Source organism: Amphibalanus amphitrite, unplaced genomic scaffold, assembly GCF_019059575.1.
Source record: "Amphibalanus amphitrite isolate SeventyFive unplaced genomic scaffold, NRLGWU_Aamphi_draft 000155F_arrow, whole genome shotgun sequence".
Lineage (NCBI taxonomy): Eukaryota > Metazoa > Arthropoda > Thecostraca > Balanomorpha > Balanidae > Amphibalanus > Amphibalanus amphitrite.
Window position 1 is genome coordinate 568,454 of NW_024881650.1, and position 17,079 is coordinate 585,532.

Sequence of the window (17,079 nt, forward strand, 5' to 3'; positions counted from 1 at the left end):
CAAATTCTCGTTGTCAGCATTCAATGTACAAATTACTGAGACCTCATGCCTTCATGATTACCTTCAAGGAAACCATTCCGATTTCATTGCTTCATAACCAGGCATCATCATTCCTCAGCCGAGATGACACCCCGAGATTCCCCAGTCCGGGCGGCTGCTCCCGGTCGGGCGGACCACCCAGCCGGGCCGACCGGTGCAGCGGCGGCCGGTGAGGCACTGCCAGCCGCCACACGGCGGCACGCGCCGTCAGAGACCGCTACGAACAATTAGAGACGTCGGTCGCGGGTGCCACCGTGCGCCAGACTCGTATCCACGCGCCGCGACCGTCACAGAGCGGTGCTTCCGCTCAATGGGTCGAGACCGCTAAATGCTGGTGTTTACTGTGGGGCGGAGTGGCACTTGGCGAGCGCGCGACGCTGATGGAAAACAGTTAACACAATGTAGGGGTAATGGGCCAGCTGCACGGCGCTACTTCGGGCTACATCCATTGAGCGATAACGAAAGAGAACGACAGACTTTTTGGACCATGGACCAGCCACGTTCCTAGTCAACCATTGCTTATGCTTCACGCATAAAGTATAGTCATGAAAGATTCGTGTCATCATGAAAAAATGCGCCTTCAATTACCAAACAACCTACTTATATGAGACATTACCAGAGCTAACAGCCGACGTCGTCAAACCACCGCGCTAGAGACTTGCCCTTCGGTTACCAGCCAGTTCCATTGGGGGCCTCTGGCCGGATCACCGGATTGGGGGGGGGGGGGGCGGCACGCCGAGACAGATGTCTTCGGTCGCAGCCAAAAACAGCTACTGGTAGAGGACTGAAGTTAATAACGATCAAACGTGATGCTTCTTCCATAGCCGCGTGCGTGCAGACTCGGAGCGCAGCAATATTGTAGTTGTTGTGGAACGCAAAATTACAAGCTGCTGTCGTATAAATCTTATAAAACCTTCAGAAGAAAAAACACAAATTCCAACCAAATTATGTGAAACAGCATCAGACACAACAAAGAACTGCCTGCGGAGAGAAACGAGATCCGCTGATTACGAAAATGCAGCCTCATATGTTGGAAGAATCTTTATGGCGGAAGAAATTAACATCAAAGGGATTGTGAATTTCATCAGCGTTGCCTCATCTAATCCGCATTTGCTTCATCACAAATTCGAATCACATACAATTCATATCTGATGAAACAGTTTTACCGTGCAAGTGAAAATGGTAAGACTCTCATTACTCCCATATACCGATTCAACAACAAACATTCCCTATCGTATCTCCATTGTCAGCAATCCTCACGATTATATATATAACCTGCCGATCAACAAAAAATACACAAAAGTCGGCACTCGGCAAACCAGCCTACACGCATGTCTGCGCGTGATGCGCAGTCAGTTGAGCCCAACGGCACATCCTCTCGCCAACAGGGCTCCGCCCATTAGCCCATCGAGCCACGCGGCGTCACCGCTCCACGAAACAGAAATGGCTCCGCCAGCGATCGCAAAGGGGTCCAAATTACGGCCCGCACTCGCAGTCCGAGATTAAAGCTCATGTCGAAAAGCTCCTCAACCCCAAGACTCCATCAGATTAATATTTAGTGAGATAGGGAGCCAATGTCCCGTAAAAAGCAGTCACTCTTTACGACATTTTGTGGTCCTTAAACGTGACGGCCGCTGATGCTGTCAATAGCGTTAATTTCTCGCTTCATGGTCATCATTGATCTACGTCGAACGAGCATGAAATTACGGCATAATTTAGCCCCGATCGAATCAACGGCATCTAAGCATAATTACGCTACCGCAAAAATATCACTGCAGAGATAAGCAGAGGTGACAGTGAAAAGTCGCTGAATAGCCGAAATAATCAGTCGTAGGCGTAATGATCGCCTATGTGATGTAATTTCGAAAAGGTCTTCAGCAATCAGCCCCACCCTCAAAGCATTAAACCCGCAACGCACATTACCGAATTAAGCCCGCTTCATTTTCAATCGTCTTCGGAGACCACTTTGAGCAGATTTCTCTTGATTTCGCTCGATTGGTTAGTGTAATTTGATTTTGATCCAGAATCGGGCGCAGTCCGGCCTTCCGAGGGCCATTACCGTCTGTCCGAGGCACGGCCGATCCGAATTGCACAGGCACCAGTGACCACAGCGGCCCGCAGAAAATCAGCAAATCGAAACGAGCCCAGTCGGTGCGGCAAATCGAACTGAGTCCGGCCGGCACTGGCCGCCGATGATGCGGGCTGGGTGGCTATAATGGGCGCTATTGTGTGGACCGCAGGAGAAGCACCTGAAGGTCACTGGGCTCCCGGTGCGCCGGTGGGGGCGGAAGCTGTGGGATCCTCTGTCCATGACAGCGCAGTTTGGCCGGCTGGGTGGGGATGGGAGGGTCGCTGGGGGTCTGAAGTGTGTCGGTGACACTGCTCTCGGCGGGGTGGCGCCGGGACCGCCCAGTGGCGGGTGCGGCAGTGTCGGCCGTCGCACTGCGGCACCGCGACCCGCGCTCTCTCAGACCGGCGCCGCTCGTACGGCCGGTCTGAACGGTACAGCGGACATTAGCCGGACATAACTCGGAGCGTAGCGAGATGGTACGGCGATAGCTCACTGGACATTAATTCCGGCAGTGGCGGCGTCTGCGCCCAGCCAGTAAAACAAGGTGACGGCCGAGGATGTAAAAGGAAGTGAAGTGCCGAGTGGTGAAACGATCTAGCACTGAATTCTGCTTACGGCGCTTTGTACTAAAAAATGGTTGCTAGGAAGCAGGCCAGCAGGCACTTCTGAAGTGCAGGCTAGACACCAGCAGCTAATGGAAGTCATGCATGGGGAGCCCGAATGGTGAGCCGTATCATCAAACAGCACGCGAAAGAAAATCAATCTTCCTTATGTGGCCTGCATTATGATTTATGATCATAACAGCAGCTCCTGTAATGTAAGGGGCAGCGATTTAGCAGCTCAGCTAAAAAATGGGCTGCCGTTGAAAATTTCCGATTAAGGCAAATACAACAAAAGGGGGCAAATACAATAAAATATAGAGGGGGGCAAATACAATAAGTCTTTGAGTTTGCCACGAATCCATGAAAAGAAGCTTAAGAAAAAGAGGCAGCCTCGTACGCTGTTAAGTGCTTAAGCGGCAGCGCTACACCTCGATGTTCGGAGGTGACGGGAGTTGTGGTCCAGACTCCAGAGTCCCCTTCAGAGAAACGTCTCACTACAAAGACACGCTCGAGAGAAACACGATGTCACACTTAAGTGCACAGCAGTCTCTTTGCGGGCCACCGGTATTCATTCCCGAGGCCGACAAAAGGTGTCTCCGGACCAAAGGAGATTGTTGGAGGCTCCCAGCCTCATCCCGTGATGGTTTCTTAAATTGAAAGAGCAACAGAATTTAGACCGACACCACATACACCACATACAGACACCACATATTTAGTTTATATCATGTCTAGCGATTAATGAATACTATGTGGAGAAGAGCCTTCCCTACATGCATATGAAATACCGGTATCAGCCTTACGCTACTAAATAGCGATAGCCCATCTTTTCACTGATTGGTGCCAGATACACACTGTTCATTGACCGCTGTTAAAAGCCAATCTCAGGCGGCAAATGTCACGCATCGCTAGATGCCAGAGTCATGCTCGGATAAAATTAAGTACATCCCCGGGACAGAACTGCCACAGGAAGTGGAAGGCCTGTTTCACGAATGCTTGCATGTTCATTGCTGCATTGAAATTGACCGCATACTTCCCTCTCATCATTCACAGGAAGAGAAACAGCGTGGTACGGTTACGGTTTGAAAACAGTTCGCACCGCTAACGATAGCCGTCCAGTACAAACAGCTCTATGCCAACAACCGCCCTGGAACAACAAATGACACGAAATAACGCAGTCCAAGAGCTGAGGCAAAAACTTAGCTCAAACGAGATGAGAGGAGCAAGAGCCGACCAAAACAATGCCTGTCTCTGCCAGCTTCCGAGAGCTTTAAAGGTAGTGTGCCAGCTTTCCTGGACCGTATGGAGTTAATGGCCCAGATAAGGAGAACCGGATTTTTAGAACTTATCCATACCTTCAAAACTCACGGAAACGTCTTAAATTCTTCAAATTTTGAGTACCCCAGTGCGAAATTCGCCCCGACGGGTTGTCGGTCGTACCCCAACCACATTTCACACCACTATGAACAATAAATGCACACACTGAAATCGCTATTACCGATATGCTCATCCAATTAAGTTTCGATAAACCCGTTCATCATCATCTCCTGCGGTTTCGAACACGCCTGTTAGGTGGTGCGGTAGACCGCGCCCAAAGCCAGGGCCCCGGTAACGTGAGGTAGCCGAGTCGGGGCAGCGTGCGCTGACCCAAGCCGGGGCCGCGCGTCCTCCCGGTGTCATGTGATAGCCCGGGGCTGCCCGCGGGGATGCGGTAGACCGCGCCCAAAGCTGCGGCCCCGGCTTGGGTCAGCGCACGCTGCCCCGACTCGGCTACCTCACGTTACCGGGGCCCTGGCTTTGGGCGCGGCTTCTGCTCATACTTTGTGGTGCGGTGGTGGTGCGTCGGGCCGCGCGCTCTGACTTCGGCCAAGAAAAATGCGTCAGCTGATCATTGTCATTTCTGCCACTTGCGTGTGGTGAAATGGGGTCATAACTTAAGAGACGGCTTTTTCATATCAATTATTTTACATAAAATCATATTGCAAACCATAAATAATGTTCGACAGCCAAATAAAAGAAACAATGCCAATACAGGCTTGCAGTTTAAGGCTCGACATTGTGTTGTCTACGATTAGACAGCTGATAACTCATTCCCGTACGTCGTAACTCTATAATGACATTTGCTTATTGTCACATGTGCGCCGCATTCGCGATTGTTGCCGACGCCTGTTTGCAGGCCAGCCCACTACAGTTGTTATACATATCGAAAAACCGATAAACTTTTAGGCGAAAAAGGCACTATTCCAGGCCCATTTTTAATTTTTTTTTTGCGATATTAGGTAAAAACAGAAGCTTCTTATCCTAGGAAAAATAAAATGGGAAATCTTTCAAAGGTGGCACACTACCTTTAAACAAAGGGGTGCAGTGTCACCTCAAAGGGTAGGAATGCAAAAGAGCCCTTCGATGACTCAAAATAGCAGACAACCATCGTATTTTGGCATCGGTAATCGGTTAATAGAACTGTAAAAAATGAAACCGGCCCTAAAAGTAAAACCGATATGACAAGAAGGCATGAAAATAAGTCAAATGAGATAAAAAATATAAATATAGTAGCTCCAATTCAAAATTACTTGCTTTCCCAGAAATGCGCGGGCTAAAGATACTAGCAAAATAGCTGTGTGCGCAGTTGCAAACATTCATTTTATTCAGCAATATGCCTACAAACAATACAAGTTACGTACGCAACAATATAGCGAAGCCATCAGAGAGTATTCAATCAACCAATAGAGCTGATTGAGATCACAAGAATGAGTATGAATATGATCATTGATCATTCATTCCAGAATGAGAGACCACATGAGACATGAGCTCAGATGGCTTAGGGACACCATCCTGTGGACTAAATCCTCTTTATGGACGGTCTCAATAGATCAAAGTTGCTCTTTCCTGATCATGCCCCGGAGCACACCGTATGACATTTGGAGAGCGATTTGCCAGCTGACCAGTGCCGCTCCATCACCCGATGGTCACTAATGGCCACCGGCCGGCCTAACGGGCCAACTTTGACCACTTCCGTACAGGCATGCTGCTGCATCCGAGAAATTACCAACATCCAGCGATCTATGTGACATGCAGCCAAAATCAAACATTATTAGATCATGCAAACTGCAAAAAGGCAAAAGGCGTCGTTAATATATTTTGTTAAATACGACAGCTAGCAGCACTCAGCCCTGAGTGCACATTACGTCTTCAAAGCGCTGTCCTATTTCAAAAATAACTAGCGGAAAGGCTGAACGCTAACGTCCCGACTAACGCATCGAAAAACTGGCTCTCAACAGGAAAAACACGGGCACTAAGGCTGCACATCTGTTCAGCGACGACGACAGCGTCGCTAATGAAGACAGGCGAGGAGCGCGCCGGGCCAGCGGCCATTAGAGCGGCGGCCGCGGCGCCGGGCTGCGGCGACACCCACCGAGAAGCGGCACTCAGTGTCTGCTCTGGCGCCAGGGCGCAGCAGAGTGCCCGAGACAGCTGCCTGGCACCCGGCGGGGACGGACAGACGGGGGGGGGGACGGGGAAGTCGCCCGTCACCCGCCACCGGCAGCCACTCAGCGGATGCAACAGGCGGCTTGGGACGCAGCCAACTGGGCGGCGCGCTCCGCCGCTGGGCCGGCCCGGCCGCACTCGGCGGGCCTTTGTGACACCGACTGACACACTGCCCTCATCAGATGACCGACCGGCCGCGGACCACAATGCGTGTTGACATAGACCGAACGAGGCCGAGGGAGCGGCGATCGCATAACGAGGTTCGTCCCATCGCCGATAGATGGCGCGCGGGCATTCCGCCTGAGACGGTATACTGTACCGCAGTGCCAGCGGCGCGGCGGCTCCAGCATAGCGCCGGCCGGTTCAGCCTGGAAAGGCAGACTGCGCCGCAGCACATTGAGGTCCAGCGGCACAGTCTACCCACGCAGGGAAGACGAGAATCCTAACGCCAAACAAGCGGCGCTGGTGAGTGGTGACTGCCACCTGCACCGAGACATCATATAGTGTTGGACGAATGAAAAACTGTATAGGCCATAGGGTGACGCTTGCCTGCTCCAACATCTGTATTAGAATGGTAAAGATTCTTTCGCCGTCTAAAGAGTCATTAAAAAACAGTCATACAACAAACACGGCCTTTGGTCCGTATTTATCGCGAAACAGTCAACGAAAACAGTCACCACGTGCACGCAGTGTACGGATTTAATATTCCTGGCCTCTAAGACATATGTTTTATGGCATCCGAATGGGTGCAAATACTTGGCACTCACGAGACATTTTGCCGGAAGAAGACAGGTCATCCACATTCATAACGTACATGAGTCCTTGATGCTAGAGCTTTAGAGTGCAGCTGTCTGCATTTTCGCTGTACGGGCTCCCGGCTAAGATTTCCCCCGGTCCCGTTTCAGCCAGCTGCGCGATCCGTAACGGTCGTGACGCCGGTGGCTCTGTGACGGACGTGACACGGGCGGCTGCGTGTCAGGCGTCACGCGGTGCGCGCACGGCGATCACAGGTGCCGCCGGCTCATTATAGTCGCCCAGACAGCTGCAGGAGCAGATGGTGCGACAGGGGGCGAGCGCGCCGCCCGAGTCGGGGCACGGATTAGCCCGGTCAGCCGGGCGGGCAGACGCCTCGGGATGGAGAGGATTCTACCGGAGACTCTCCAACACTGGGACGATGAGCACAGGACCAGTGTGCAATGGAACAACCGGACAGAGGCTTGAAGACTGGAACAGTAATCACGGAACTAATGTGCAATGGAACAACCGTAACGGATCTCCAACACTAAGACAGTAATCACGGGACCAATGTGCACTGGAACACCCGATCACACTATTGGGAGAGTTGCCAAGTGTTGGTGACACGCGGTAGCCGGGTTAGGGAATGGGTGTGGGCTAGATTCGCCGCCGAGAGGTGTGAGGCGCCGGAGACGTTTTAATTCAAACTCAGCGCGGCAGCACCCACGGGTGTCAGATTGAGTCCCAGCTGAGGCCGACCAGATTCGATATGAAATGTGAGCAATGTGTTTACGCCAGCGTGCCGCTACAGCCTTCGGAACTGTCTGGTAAATAACGGCTTATCCGAGCAAAGCAGCTCAGGGCTCAGCTGTTCCCAGTGTGACTGGGTGAACAGCGCAGTACAGGGTAAGGAAGCACGGAACTCCTCACGAAATGCTGAAGCCTAAAATCCAGAAACAAATTAGCAAAAAACATATTAGCTTATCCGTAAAAAACATACATGTTTGTCTTATACGCACAGTTCAAGCTTAAAGTCTAAATATTTTACGATTAACTGTGATGGAATGAAATAAAAACATTTCAATAACATGTTAATAAACCGAGGCAGCTAAAAATGACGTAAAGCAGCTCTCATGACATCAAGCTTAGGCATATGAATAAACTTCTCATCTCCTCAGCGAACAATTCAAAAACTCCTTCGTTTAATTTCCGGAGCATCTCAAACCGGGCGTTCAACTTCCACAACTGTTTCACAGGAATCCAAAAGTATTCGCCTAACTTGTCTCATAGTCCAGGGGCGGATCCAGAAAATCTCCAAGGGAGGGGCCATTAGAAACCAGGAGGCCCCCCCCCATAATCCCACCTGTTGGAGGCCCCATCTTCCCACTTGTTGGCCCCCCCCAAAAAAAAACTGCGTCTATTGAGCTTATCTAGCTGTTCAGGCAACATCTCAACATCTGTGCAGGCTTGGAGGCCCTCTGTGCAGGTTAGGAGGCCCTGTAAAAGTGGTCATCTCTGTGAGTATAAGAGACCTCCAAGTTATGAAAAGCTTTACCAATCTTCTAACAAAGAAGTCTTCTCAGCTAGTCTTCTAAGAAACAACTAAGTGGGTAGGTTAAAAAAAAAACTCATCGGATTTCGGCCACTTTATTTTCAGGAGGCCCCCTTTTCAGCTTTTTAACTTTTTATTTTATTTTTGAAAAAAATCGGCCAAGGGGGGGGGCCATGGCCCCCATGGCCCCCCCTTGTATCCGCGCCTGTCATAGTCTGAGGCTCCTCAGTGCAGTGGGGCGTCGGGGCATCCTAATGACGCCCGTGCCACTGATCCGCCCTTTAATGAGCGCCGTCCGGGAAGGGTCAGCCCAGAGTGTGTCAGGGAGCCCCAGTCCGGTCCGGGAGCACGGTCAGCCCAGAGTGCGTCAGGGAGCACCAATCCGGTCCGGGAGCCGGGTCGGCCCAGATTGCGTCTGGGAGCACCAGCCCGGTCAGAGCGCGGGCTCACGCCGGCAGCGTCAGCGCCGGCCGGCGCAGTCTGGCGTGTAAACATCCGTCTCAATCACTGCGTCCATTCAGCGCCGGCCTCGGCCGCCATTACCGATCGACGCGGGATGCTCGGCCACTCGGCAAACGGCCTCGTTAGTCGCTACACGGTCCGGCAGGCGGGCAGCGACAGAGGCCGGTCTGGGAGCGGTCATAGGGCGGTCTGGGAGCGGGTAACAGGGCGGTGCGGGAGCGGACACAGTCTGGGGCCGGGGACCACAGGGTGATCTGCGCTGACTTTACTGAGGGCGGTTAGCAGAGGATTTCAGCAGAGGTCTGGTCACTGACTTCACAGACATGAATCAATAGCACCGTGTACAGAGATGCAAAGCACATCAATGTCCAGTTCATGGACTTACGGGTATAGATATGCATGAGGACTGCGCATGAGAAGATTCCTAAAAATTTGGATTTACAGCCATACCTCGACAGTGCACAGAACCTTTTCTAAATTAGCCCATTGGCGCACTCTCAGCTAAGCCAAGAATTCCCAACAGCAATGTATAACAATACAATGATCAAAATTTGAAGGGCTAAAAATGCATTTAAAATCGAAATTAAACAATTATTTATTTATGAAGCTCACAACCTAGCCCTATTTTTACCTTTACCACTGAAAATAGCAGTACCTAACTTGTCGCGCGATCACTTTCCAATCCCTTCAGTTCTGCGAGCCCCACCGCCTCGGCAGCCTCTAAAGACTGCAGCCGACACTTGGGCAAACGCGGTGCGAGCGACTTAAGCGAGTGTCATTTGAGCGAACGTCATTTGAGCGAACCATTTTCAGCGATTGGCAACTTAGCGAATATCAAATTGAGCGATTATCAAATATAGCGATTATCAATTTAAGCGAAAGCTATGTTTCAGCGACATCTTTTTCGTCGACTACAGTTTGAGCGACTGTCATTTCAGCGAAACACCTCATCGTCCCGTAACGGTGCATTTTTCTTTCTTTTTTCTTTTGCGAGCGTTCGTACAACGAATGTTTCCGGAACTTTTCATGGTTATCCGGAACTGGATGGCGGATGTCACGTTCAAAGTTCAGACATTAAGCTCCAAATTTAATGCCACATTTCTCAAAAATTTCAGCGGTTCGATTTCACCCCCCTCCCTCTCTGCTGTTTGCCAATAATGATGACCAAACGTTTGTTCAGAGATTCATCTTGCTTGTGCTGTTTTTGCGAAATTCCCCCGCTTGAATTTGGATCAGTTCCCCATGTTGTAAAATTTGTTCTTGCCCCAAGCAACGTACGAATTTCCAGATATTTGGGTTAGGTCCCTGAAACATAGACTGGATCCCCCTGTGCCATCCCTCGAGTTTATTATTGGTCCTTGACATTCCTTCCATCGTCATATCTCTCACGTTCCACCTTTCCAGATCAAAGTTGCAGAATGAGGCCATATATTTTTTTGTGGTTTCCATGCTTAGAAGCAAATTTTTAATTTGCCGCGCGCAGCTTGAAGCATGACACACACCAAGCGGGTATTCCAAGGGCAAGAATTCCCGAAAAGCAGCAAATGATTGACTTCCGTCGCGTTCGGTTTCGCTGTACCTAACTGTGTTCGCTCAATTGGTCCCCCATTGACCTGCATATATTCGCTCAATCTGGTTTCGCTGATTCTGGTCCTCGCTTAAGTTGATAATCGCTGTTATTGAATTCGCCGACTTGACAATCGCTGAAAAAGTCAATCGCTTAAATTGATAATCGCTGAAAAGGCTTCGCTCAAATGTCGTTCGCTGAAATGACGCTCGCCCAGGTGTCGCAGAACCGGGCAAACGCCCCGGATCAACAGTAAGCGCCAGCGGCGTCCCCGAGGCGGTAAAACTTCCCAGCGCCGCCAACAAACACAATCATTCCCGAGTCGTCCGCCCAAAGTTTCGCACAACGCAGGCAATACGACCAACTGATTGTGACCCGAGACACTGTTGACTCTACGCTGGCTGCAATTTTCACCGGCTTAGAGTGCTCGCTAAAAGTATTAATATCGTGTGGCCTCCGAGAATCGGCACTCGCACAGCCTGTTCGTTCGAAAACATTGGTACTAGCCGGACCCATTGCAAGCAGCCTCATTGGACTGTTGGAGCGGATCGACTCCCAACTTCTGCCGATTGGCTCCGGATGAGTGCACAGCTGCTGCGACTCCAATAGGCTGGGAAATGGCGAGCAGACTGAATCCGAACCGGCGCACTGAATGCCGAGCACCACAGACTTTGGCATCATCTGTGACCTAATCCAACCAACTCGAAACAGCGCTGCCGAATCTCGCCATCTCGAGGACTCCAGACTGTCGAGCTGACAGCAATCAGAACGAATAAAACTGAGATCCGTATCTGCCTCCGATCACCGCCCGCCAGCTCTCCCTCTGACAACATATAACGACAAAAAACGAACAAAGAAACAACTGAGGGCGGCAGGTCAAATCGGCACGAGAGCGAGAGGCCAGCAGCACGACTCTTCGTCCCAGGTTTGGGTTGAGTTCAGCACATTCGACAGAGGAGGGCCTCGGTCGTCCTCTTATTAGCGAAACAAAGGGACGGCGGCGGCGCACTCGGAGATTTCACCGAGCGGTTGGCATCATCACTGTTGAGGCTAAATTTTGGATGGAAAGAAGAGGGTTTGCATGACCAACACACGACTGCGGTGTGGCCGATATTGCAGGTCAACTGCAAGCATTACCGTGAACACATGCTTTCAGATTGAAACAAAACGAAATAAAATACTTTTTTTCGGCGTAGGGTCGAGCTGGCAGGGTCGAGCCGATCTCCCCACAGGAGCCCGGAGCTGCTGATTGTCCAAGTCGATGGCAGTGCCCGCACAAGTCGGCCAGCCTCTGCGACCGACGGATTGTTTCCGGGTGGTGCGTACCGGCCGCAATACCGCCGCGAAAGACGGGGCACACCGCCGCCGGAGCCACCAGAGACGGGGCACGCCGCTGGAGCCACTGCAGAGACGGGTACAAGACAGCAGTGGCAGCCAGCACGGCGCTGCCGACCAGGGCGGCGCGCACCCCAGCACCACGGCGGAAACTTCCTCTAAATTTGGCACAAACAGAATCGTGTCATCTTTCGAGCAAAAATAATCAATATTAAATACTAAGATGTGTTTATGAAAGCTCCCGCCACAGGCACAGGCCCTTTGTGCTCATTATATCCCTGCATTTTGGCTTCCTCAATAAACGGCAACTTTCCGTATAGTTCGGGCTACTAAGCGACTGCGAGAAGAACCAGCTTACTATAGGCAGGATTAGACAAAAGCAGCTTTCTGAGCAATTTGTTTTGGAACGCTATTTACGAAATATTGCTTGGTATATCAGCTTTACACTGAGAAAAAAATATTCCCCTGGAACACCTTTAAGGGTGTGTACCAAACTGCACCTCGCTGGGGTGTCAGACGGGTGTCACTTTTGACACCAATACAGGTGTCATTGGGAATGAAACACCGGGTGTCTGACACCCTTTTAGGTGTCTGACACCCTTTTGGGTGCACACCCAAAAGGGTGTCAGACACCCGGTGTTTGATTCCCAATGACACCTGTATTGGTGTCAAAAGTGACACCCGTCTGACACCCCAGCGAGGTGCAGTTTGGTACACACCCTTAAAGGTGTTACGAGAGTGTCCATTGGATGCCAAAAAAGGTGTCGACACATTCTTACATTTATTGGTTCAAACAGGCATATCGCATACATACATGGCATTCCTATCTTGTATACAGCAACAAACTATAAAGTACAAAAAATATGGGCTCTATATTTACGGAGAAATCCAATGAAAACTCACCGAAACACATCGGGTCCATTCACAGTGAGAAGTTGCTCGCATTTCAGCAATGATAATTAACCGTCGATTATCTCCAACCAGATGTTATTCCGCGCAGTTCACTTGCTTTCGTTTCCATGGTGCAATGCTGTGTTGTCATCCTCACTCCAGACTTCAAATTTCACCGAGTACCGCCCGCCTCGTCATTTGAATAAACACGGAGCAAGCTACAAATAAAAGCTAAACATTATCATTAACGCACAATCACTTGAAGAAGTACACTGCGAACAACGTTCGGCGCCACTATATCCACATAAATTCAAAAAAGCCCTGCCATCACTCACACCACACACGCACCACGTGGCCACGCCGCCGCCTACGGCCGCCAACTGAAATCTAACGGCTTTCCTGCAAGGTGGCGCTTTTTGATCTTCGCATGGTTGACGCCGCGTGACCAGCACACAAATGACGTCACACAATGCAGCTTGCTGATTGGGTAATGATTCAAACCACTGGACCTGCTGTGGTTTCTAGCAGTGCTACGGAGTCAGAGTCGGAGTCTGATGGAGTTGGCAGTTCTGGCCGGAATAGGAGTCCATTTTGGAAGACAGAGCGGGAGTCCGAGTCACTGAAAATCCGTTAGACACCGCATCCCTGGTTCCTAACACAAGTGACGTCAGAACAATTTATGTGATGATTTAGGTTCGAATACACGACAGCTTTCAAACATTTCATGACTCATGCTGGAATGTTCCTCAACAAATGACAACACACGTGAAGGTATCACAAGGTTATCAGATCCCTTTTAAGGAACATTTTTTAACACCTTTTTAAGTGTTGAAGGTTTAGGGTGTTTGACACCCGAATGGATGTTGGTGTAGTACACCCATTAATGTGTCTTTCTGAATCCCATTATGGTGTGTTTAAAAGCGGGTTGCACTTGAAGGTTGTCATCGTGGTGTTGTACACCTCCATGATTCCCAAAACAACATTTTGACACCAATCTGGGCGTTATATATGACACTGCAATGATGTCCGACACCCGTGAGACACCCCATGGGAATATTTTTCCTCATTTTTTTCACGCTGTTTTTGGTGTCAGATCCTTTTGCAAGTGTCAATGTGACACCTCTAGCAGTGTCGGACACTCTTAACATTCCGCTTCAATAAATGACAACACCTGTGAAGGCATCATAAGGGTGTCAGATGCTTTTAAAAGAACATTTTTGACACCTTTTAGGGTGTTTGATACCTTAGAGTGTTTGATACCCGGATGGGTGTGGGTGTCGGACACCTATTAAGGTGTCATGCTGAATCCCATTAAGGTATATCTAAACGCTCGCATGCGAACGAACACTTAAAAGGGTGTCATCGTGGTGTTGTACACCTTAATGATTCCCTAAACAGTATTTTTCAACACCAATCTGGGTGTTCGATGACACCTCCAATGGTGTCTGACACCCGTAAAACACCCCTGGGGAATAATTTTTTTTCTCAGTGTATAATAAAAATAAAAATATTTTGGCTTCAGCATTAGCAGCACCAGTAATTCTCCTCGTCCATTAACGGATCACTTGCGCAGCACTTCGTCCTAGCGATGCCAAATAAAATCTTGTGAACTTGTCGAGCACAGGCTCCGTCGAGTTCCAATCATTGACACAAATACCGATACTGGTCCGGGGCCGCGTGAAGGGCCATTCGCTGGGGCCCGCACGATGTCCTCACACACCCTGGTGTATGGCTGGACGATGCTCCGATGTTCTCTGAAGCCGTGTCGGTCACCGCGGTCCGATCAGCAGCCGCCGATATCAACCGACCGCCATAAATCCGGCCCGTCACCTCCGGATGGTCGCGGGATGACATCGAATCCCGCCCGCCCGTATCAGCCGCCGGAGTCACTGAGGTCAAGGTCACGCGGCTCCGGACACTGACGGAGAGTGGCCACCCTTACCAGCCATCAGAGTACATTGATGCGCCACGGCACGCCCGGTAACCTAGCAGCGGCGCCCCCGTGTCACAAGTCTCGCTCCCTGGCTGGTAACGTCGACAGACCGGTAAATACAGTCGACCATCGAGCATCACCTCCGCTCTGCCGCTCCCGACCCACCGCGGAGAGACGCTCCCATACGGACCACCCCGCTGCCCCTCTTCCGCTCCGCCGCTCCCGACCCACCGCGGAGAGACGTCCTCACACGAACTGCCTCACTGTCCCTCCTCTGCTCCGCCGCTCCCGACCCACCGCGGAGAGACGCTCCCATACGGACCACCCTGCTGTTCCTCCTCCGTTCTGTCCCATAGCCCCTTCCACGGGACGTGGCCAACCGGGAAATGAGGCCGACTCTGAACGCACAGAGCTGCGCACCGGGCCCCGGGGGACACACGCCGGGACGGCACGGAATGTTGACACAATTATATCCTTTGTTTGAGCTAACAACTGTTCATGCCAGCCAGATACATGATTGACAACATCATACATACGGGAAACAAGAGATCACTGGTTTGCGTACATTGAGTTACTTTGCAGATAATTACGCCCCTTCACAATTCTTTAGTCATGCGGCAAAAGCTGCTAGAAAAAAATTGTTGGCTTAATAAGATCAATATGCTATTTTTATTCCAATGTCAATTAATTTATTCCTGATACCGAGGTAATAATAGGCAATAAAAGCGATAATTTGCCTCCTCCGCCGGTTCTTATTATTCTAACGTGCTCGACTACCCTCAAGACGAGGAAAGCGCTTAGGCCGGCTCAACTATGTAGTTCCGACAAGTGCTGTGTGCCACCAGATTGGGTCTTTTGTCGCAATCCCAACTCGCAGCACGCATTACCATCGACTACGGCGCAGACCCTATCGAATGCACATTGATCACAGATGGAGCTGAGGCGATTCTCGCCGACAGTACCCCGGAGGTGAAACAATCGGACTTTTCGCTAGCAGTGTACAATGACGCAAAGGTCCCTGCGGTTTTTTGGGGGATTAGCACAAATACTTCAAATTTACCACGAGATTAGAACCTTATAAATCGTTCAAAAAAAAAGTGCCGAGAATAGCGCAGTTCTCTGGATAGGGTGGGCAGGGTTCGTGATCGGGAGCCCGTGCATCCCCGCTGTCGAGCCTCAAATGATGGCTGACGACGGTCCCAAACGGCCAGCATCGCCATTCTGCCGGCTAATTTCACCACATAACCTCCACAAAATGGAAAGGTAATAGCCACCCTCAGGGGAAAAGCAAACAGATAAAAGAAATATCCCGTTTGAAAATAGCAGCCGAGTGCCGGGAGAGCAAACAAGTCCAACCTGGCAGCCAGCAGCGCCGCGATCGGGTCAGCCAGGCGAGGCGGGGCGGCAGAGTCAAGTACCTGCAGTAGACAAGCAAGCCGGGGGTCTAGCTTCACCTTTTTCAGCTCGGGCGACTCATCGTCGTCATCCCGTTTCCGTTTGTCCAGGACCAGGCCGTTAACCAGCTCCTGAAACACAGGGACAAGGTGGCCGTCAGAGACTGCAGGTGATACCAGGAAGCCGGATATTGAGAATTAACACAGCTGAAAAAAAAACAATATACGACACATGTGAGGGTCATAAAGGACAAACAAAACGGGCTAGAAATGGGATATCATCCCCACAAACATCGCGCAAAAGCGAACACAACTTGCTCAAGACAACCCAGTCCAGCCCATCCCGGTCAGCCTCACAAGCCATACAGCTAACGAGCCTCGTCAAAGCTAAGCGCGTCTCCTTTATCAAACAGCCGCTCCAGCTCCGACGCTGAGCGAGTGTCCGGCGCCGCTCAGACGACAGAACCTCCGGCGACGCTCCGTCTGCGTCAGGTCAATTACAGGCGGTGACCGCCGGCCGTCCCAGCCCGTCCCCGACCGGCGGACCGGGGTCACCGCGCAGACCTTTCTGACGCGCACCCCGGCCCAGAGACGGAGCGCTGAGCGCGCCCCGTTGACGACCGACGCAGATACGTCCCAGGGAGAGCGATTCTGCCAGTCACAAGTGGCCATTCGGCGGCGGTTTTATTTCCAGCGAATACGTTCTCGCCATGCCAGCGATATGCGTTCTGCGCCAACTACTAAAGACGCAACCAGCAGAAGACCCAGAATCAAAAATGAAAAAAACTACTCCTAGCTCAAATAACATAATCGGTAAAAAGGAAGACAGTACGTCTCGACATGTCTTTCCTCCAAAGAAATTACCAGGCCGTGTCAGCAGGAGGGAGGGCGAGGTCTGCGTTTCCCCCGTCGCTGTGGGGACGGGCCGCCGCTCCCTCTCCGGCGGAGCACGCTCCCTCTCCGGCGGAGCACGCTCCCTCTCCGATGGAGCAGAGGGGACTGATGGGACGGAGAC

At 51.1% G+C, this 17,079-nt stretch overlaps 1 protein-coding gene across 1 annotated transcript in view; it reads right to left on the reverse strand.

The window, feature by feature from the left end:
- The window catches only part of LOC122383098 (RNA pseudouridylate synthase domain-containing protein 2-like), a 186,621-nt gene that overhangs the window by 78,169 nt on the left and 91,373 nt on the right, over positions 1-17,079 (reverse strand). The window contains exon 3 of the mRNA XM_043369216.1: positions 16,089-16,196. Coding sequence (XP_043225151.1) covers positions 16,089-16,196 — 108 coding nt within the window. The remainder of the gene's footprint in view (positions 1-16,088; positions 16,197-17,079) is intronic.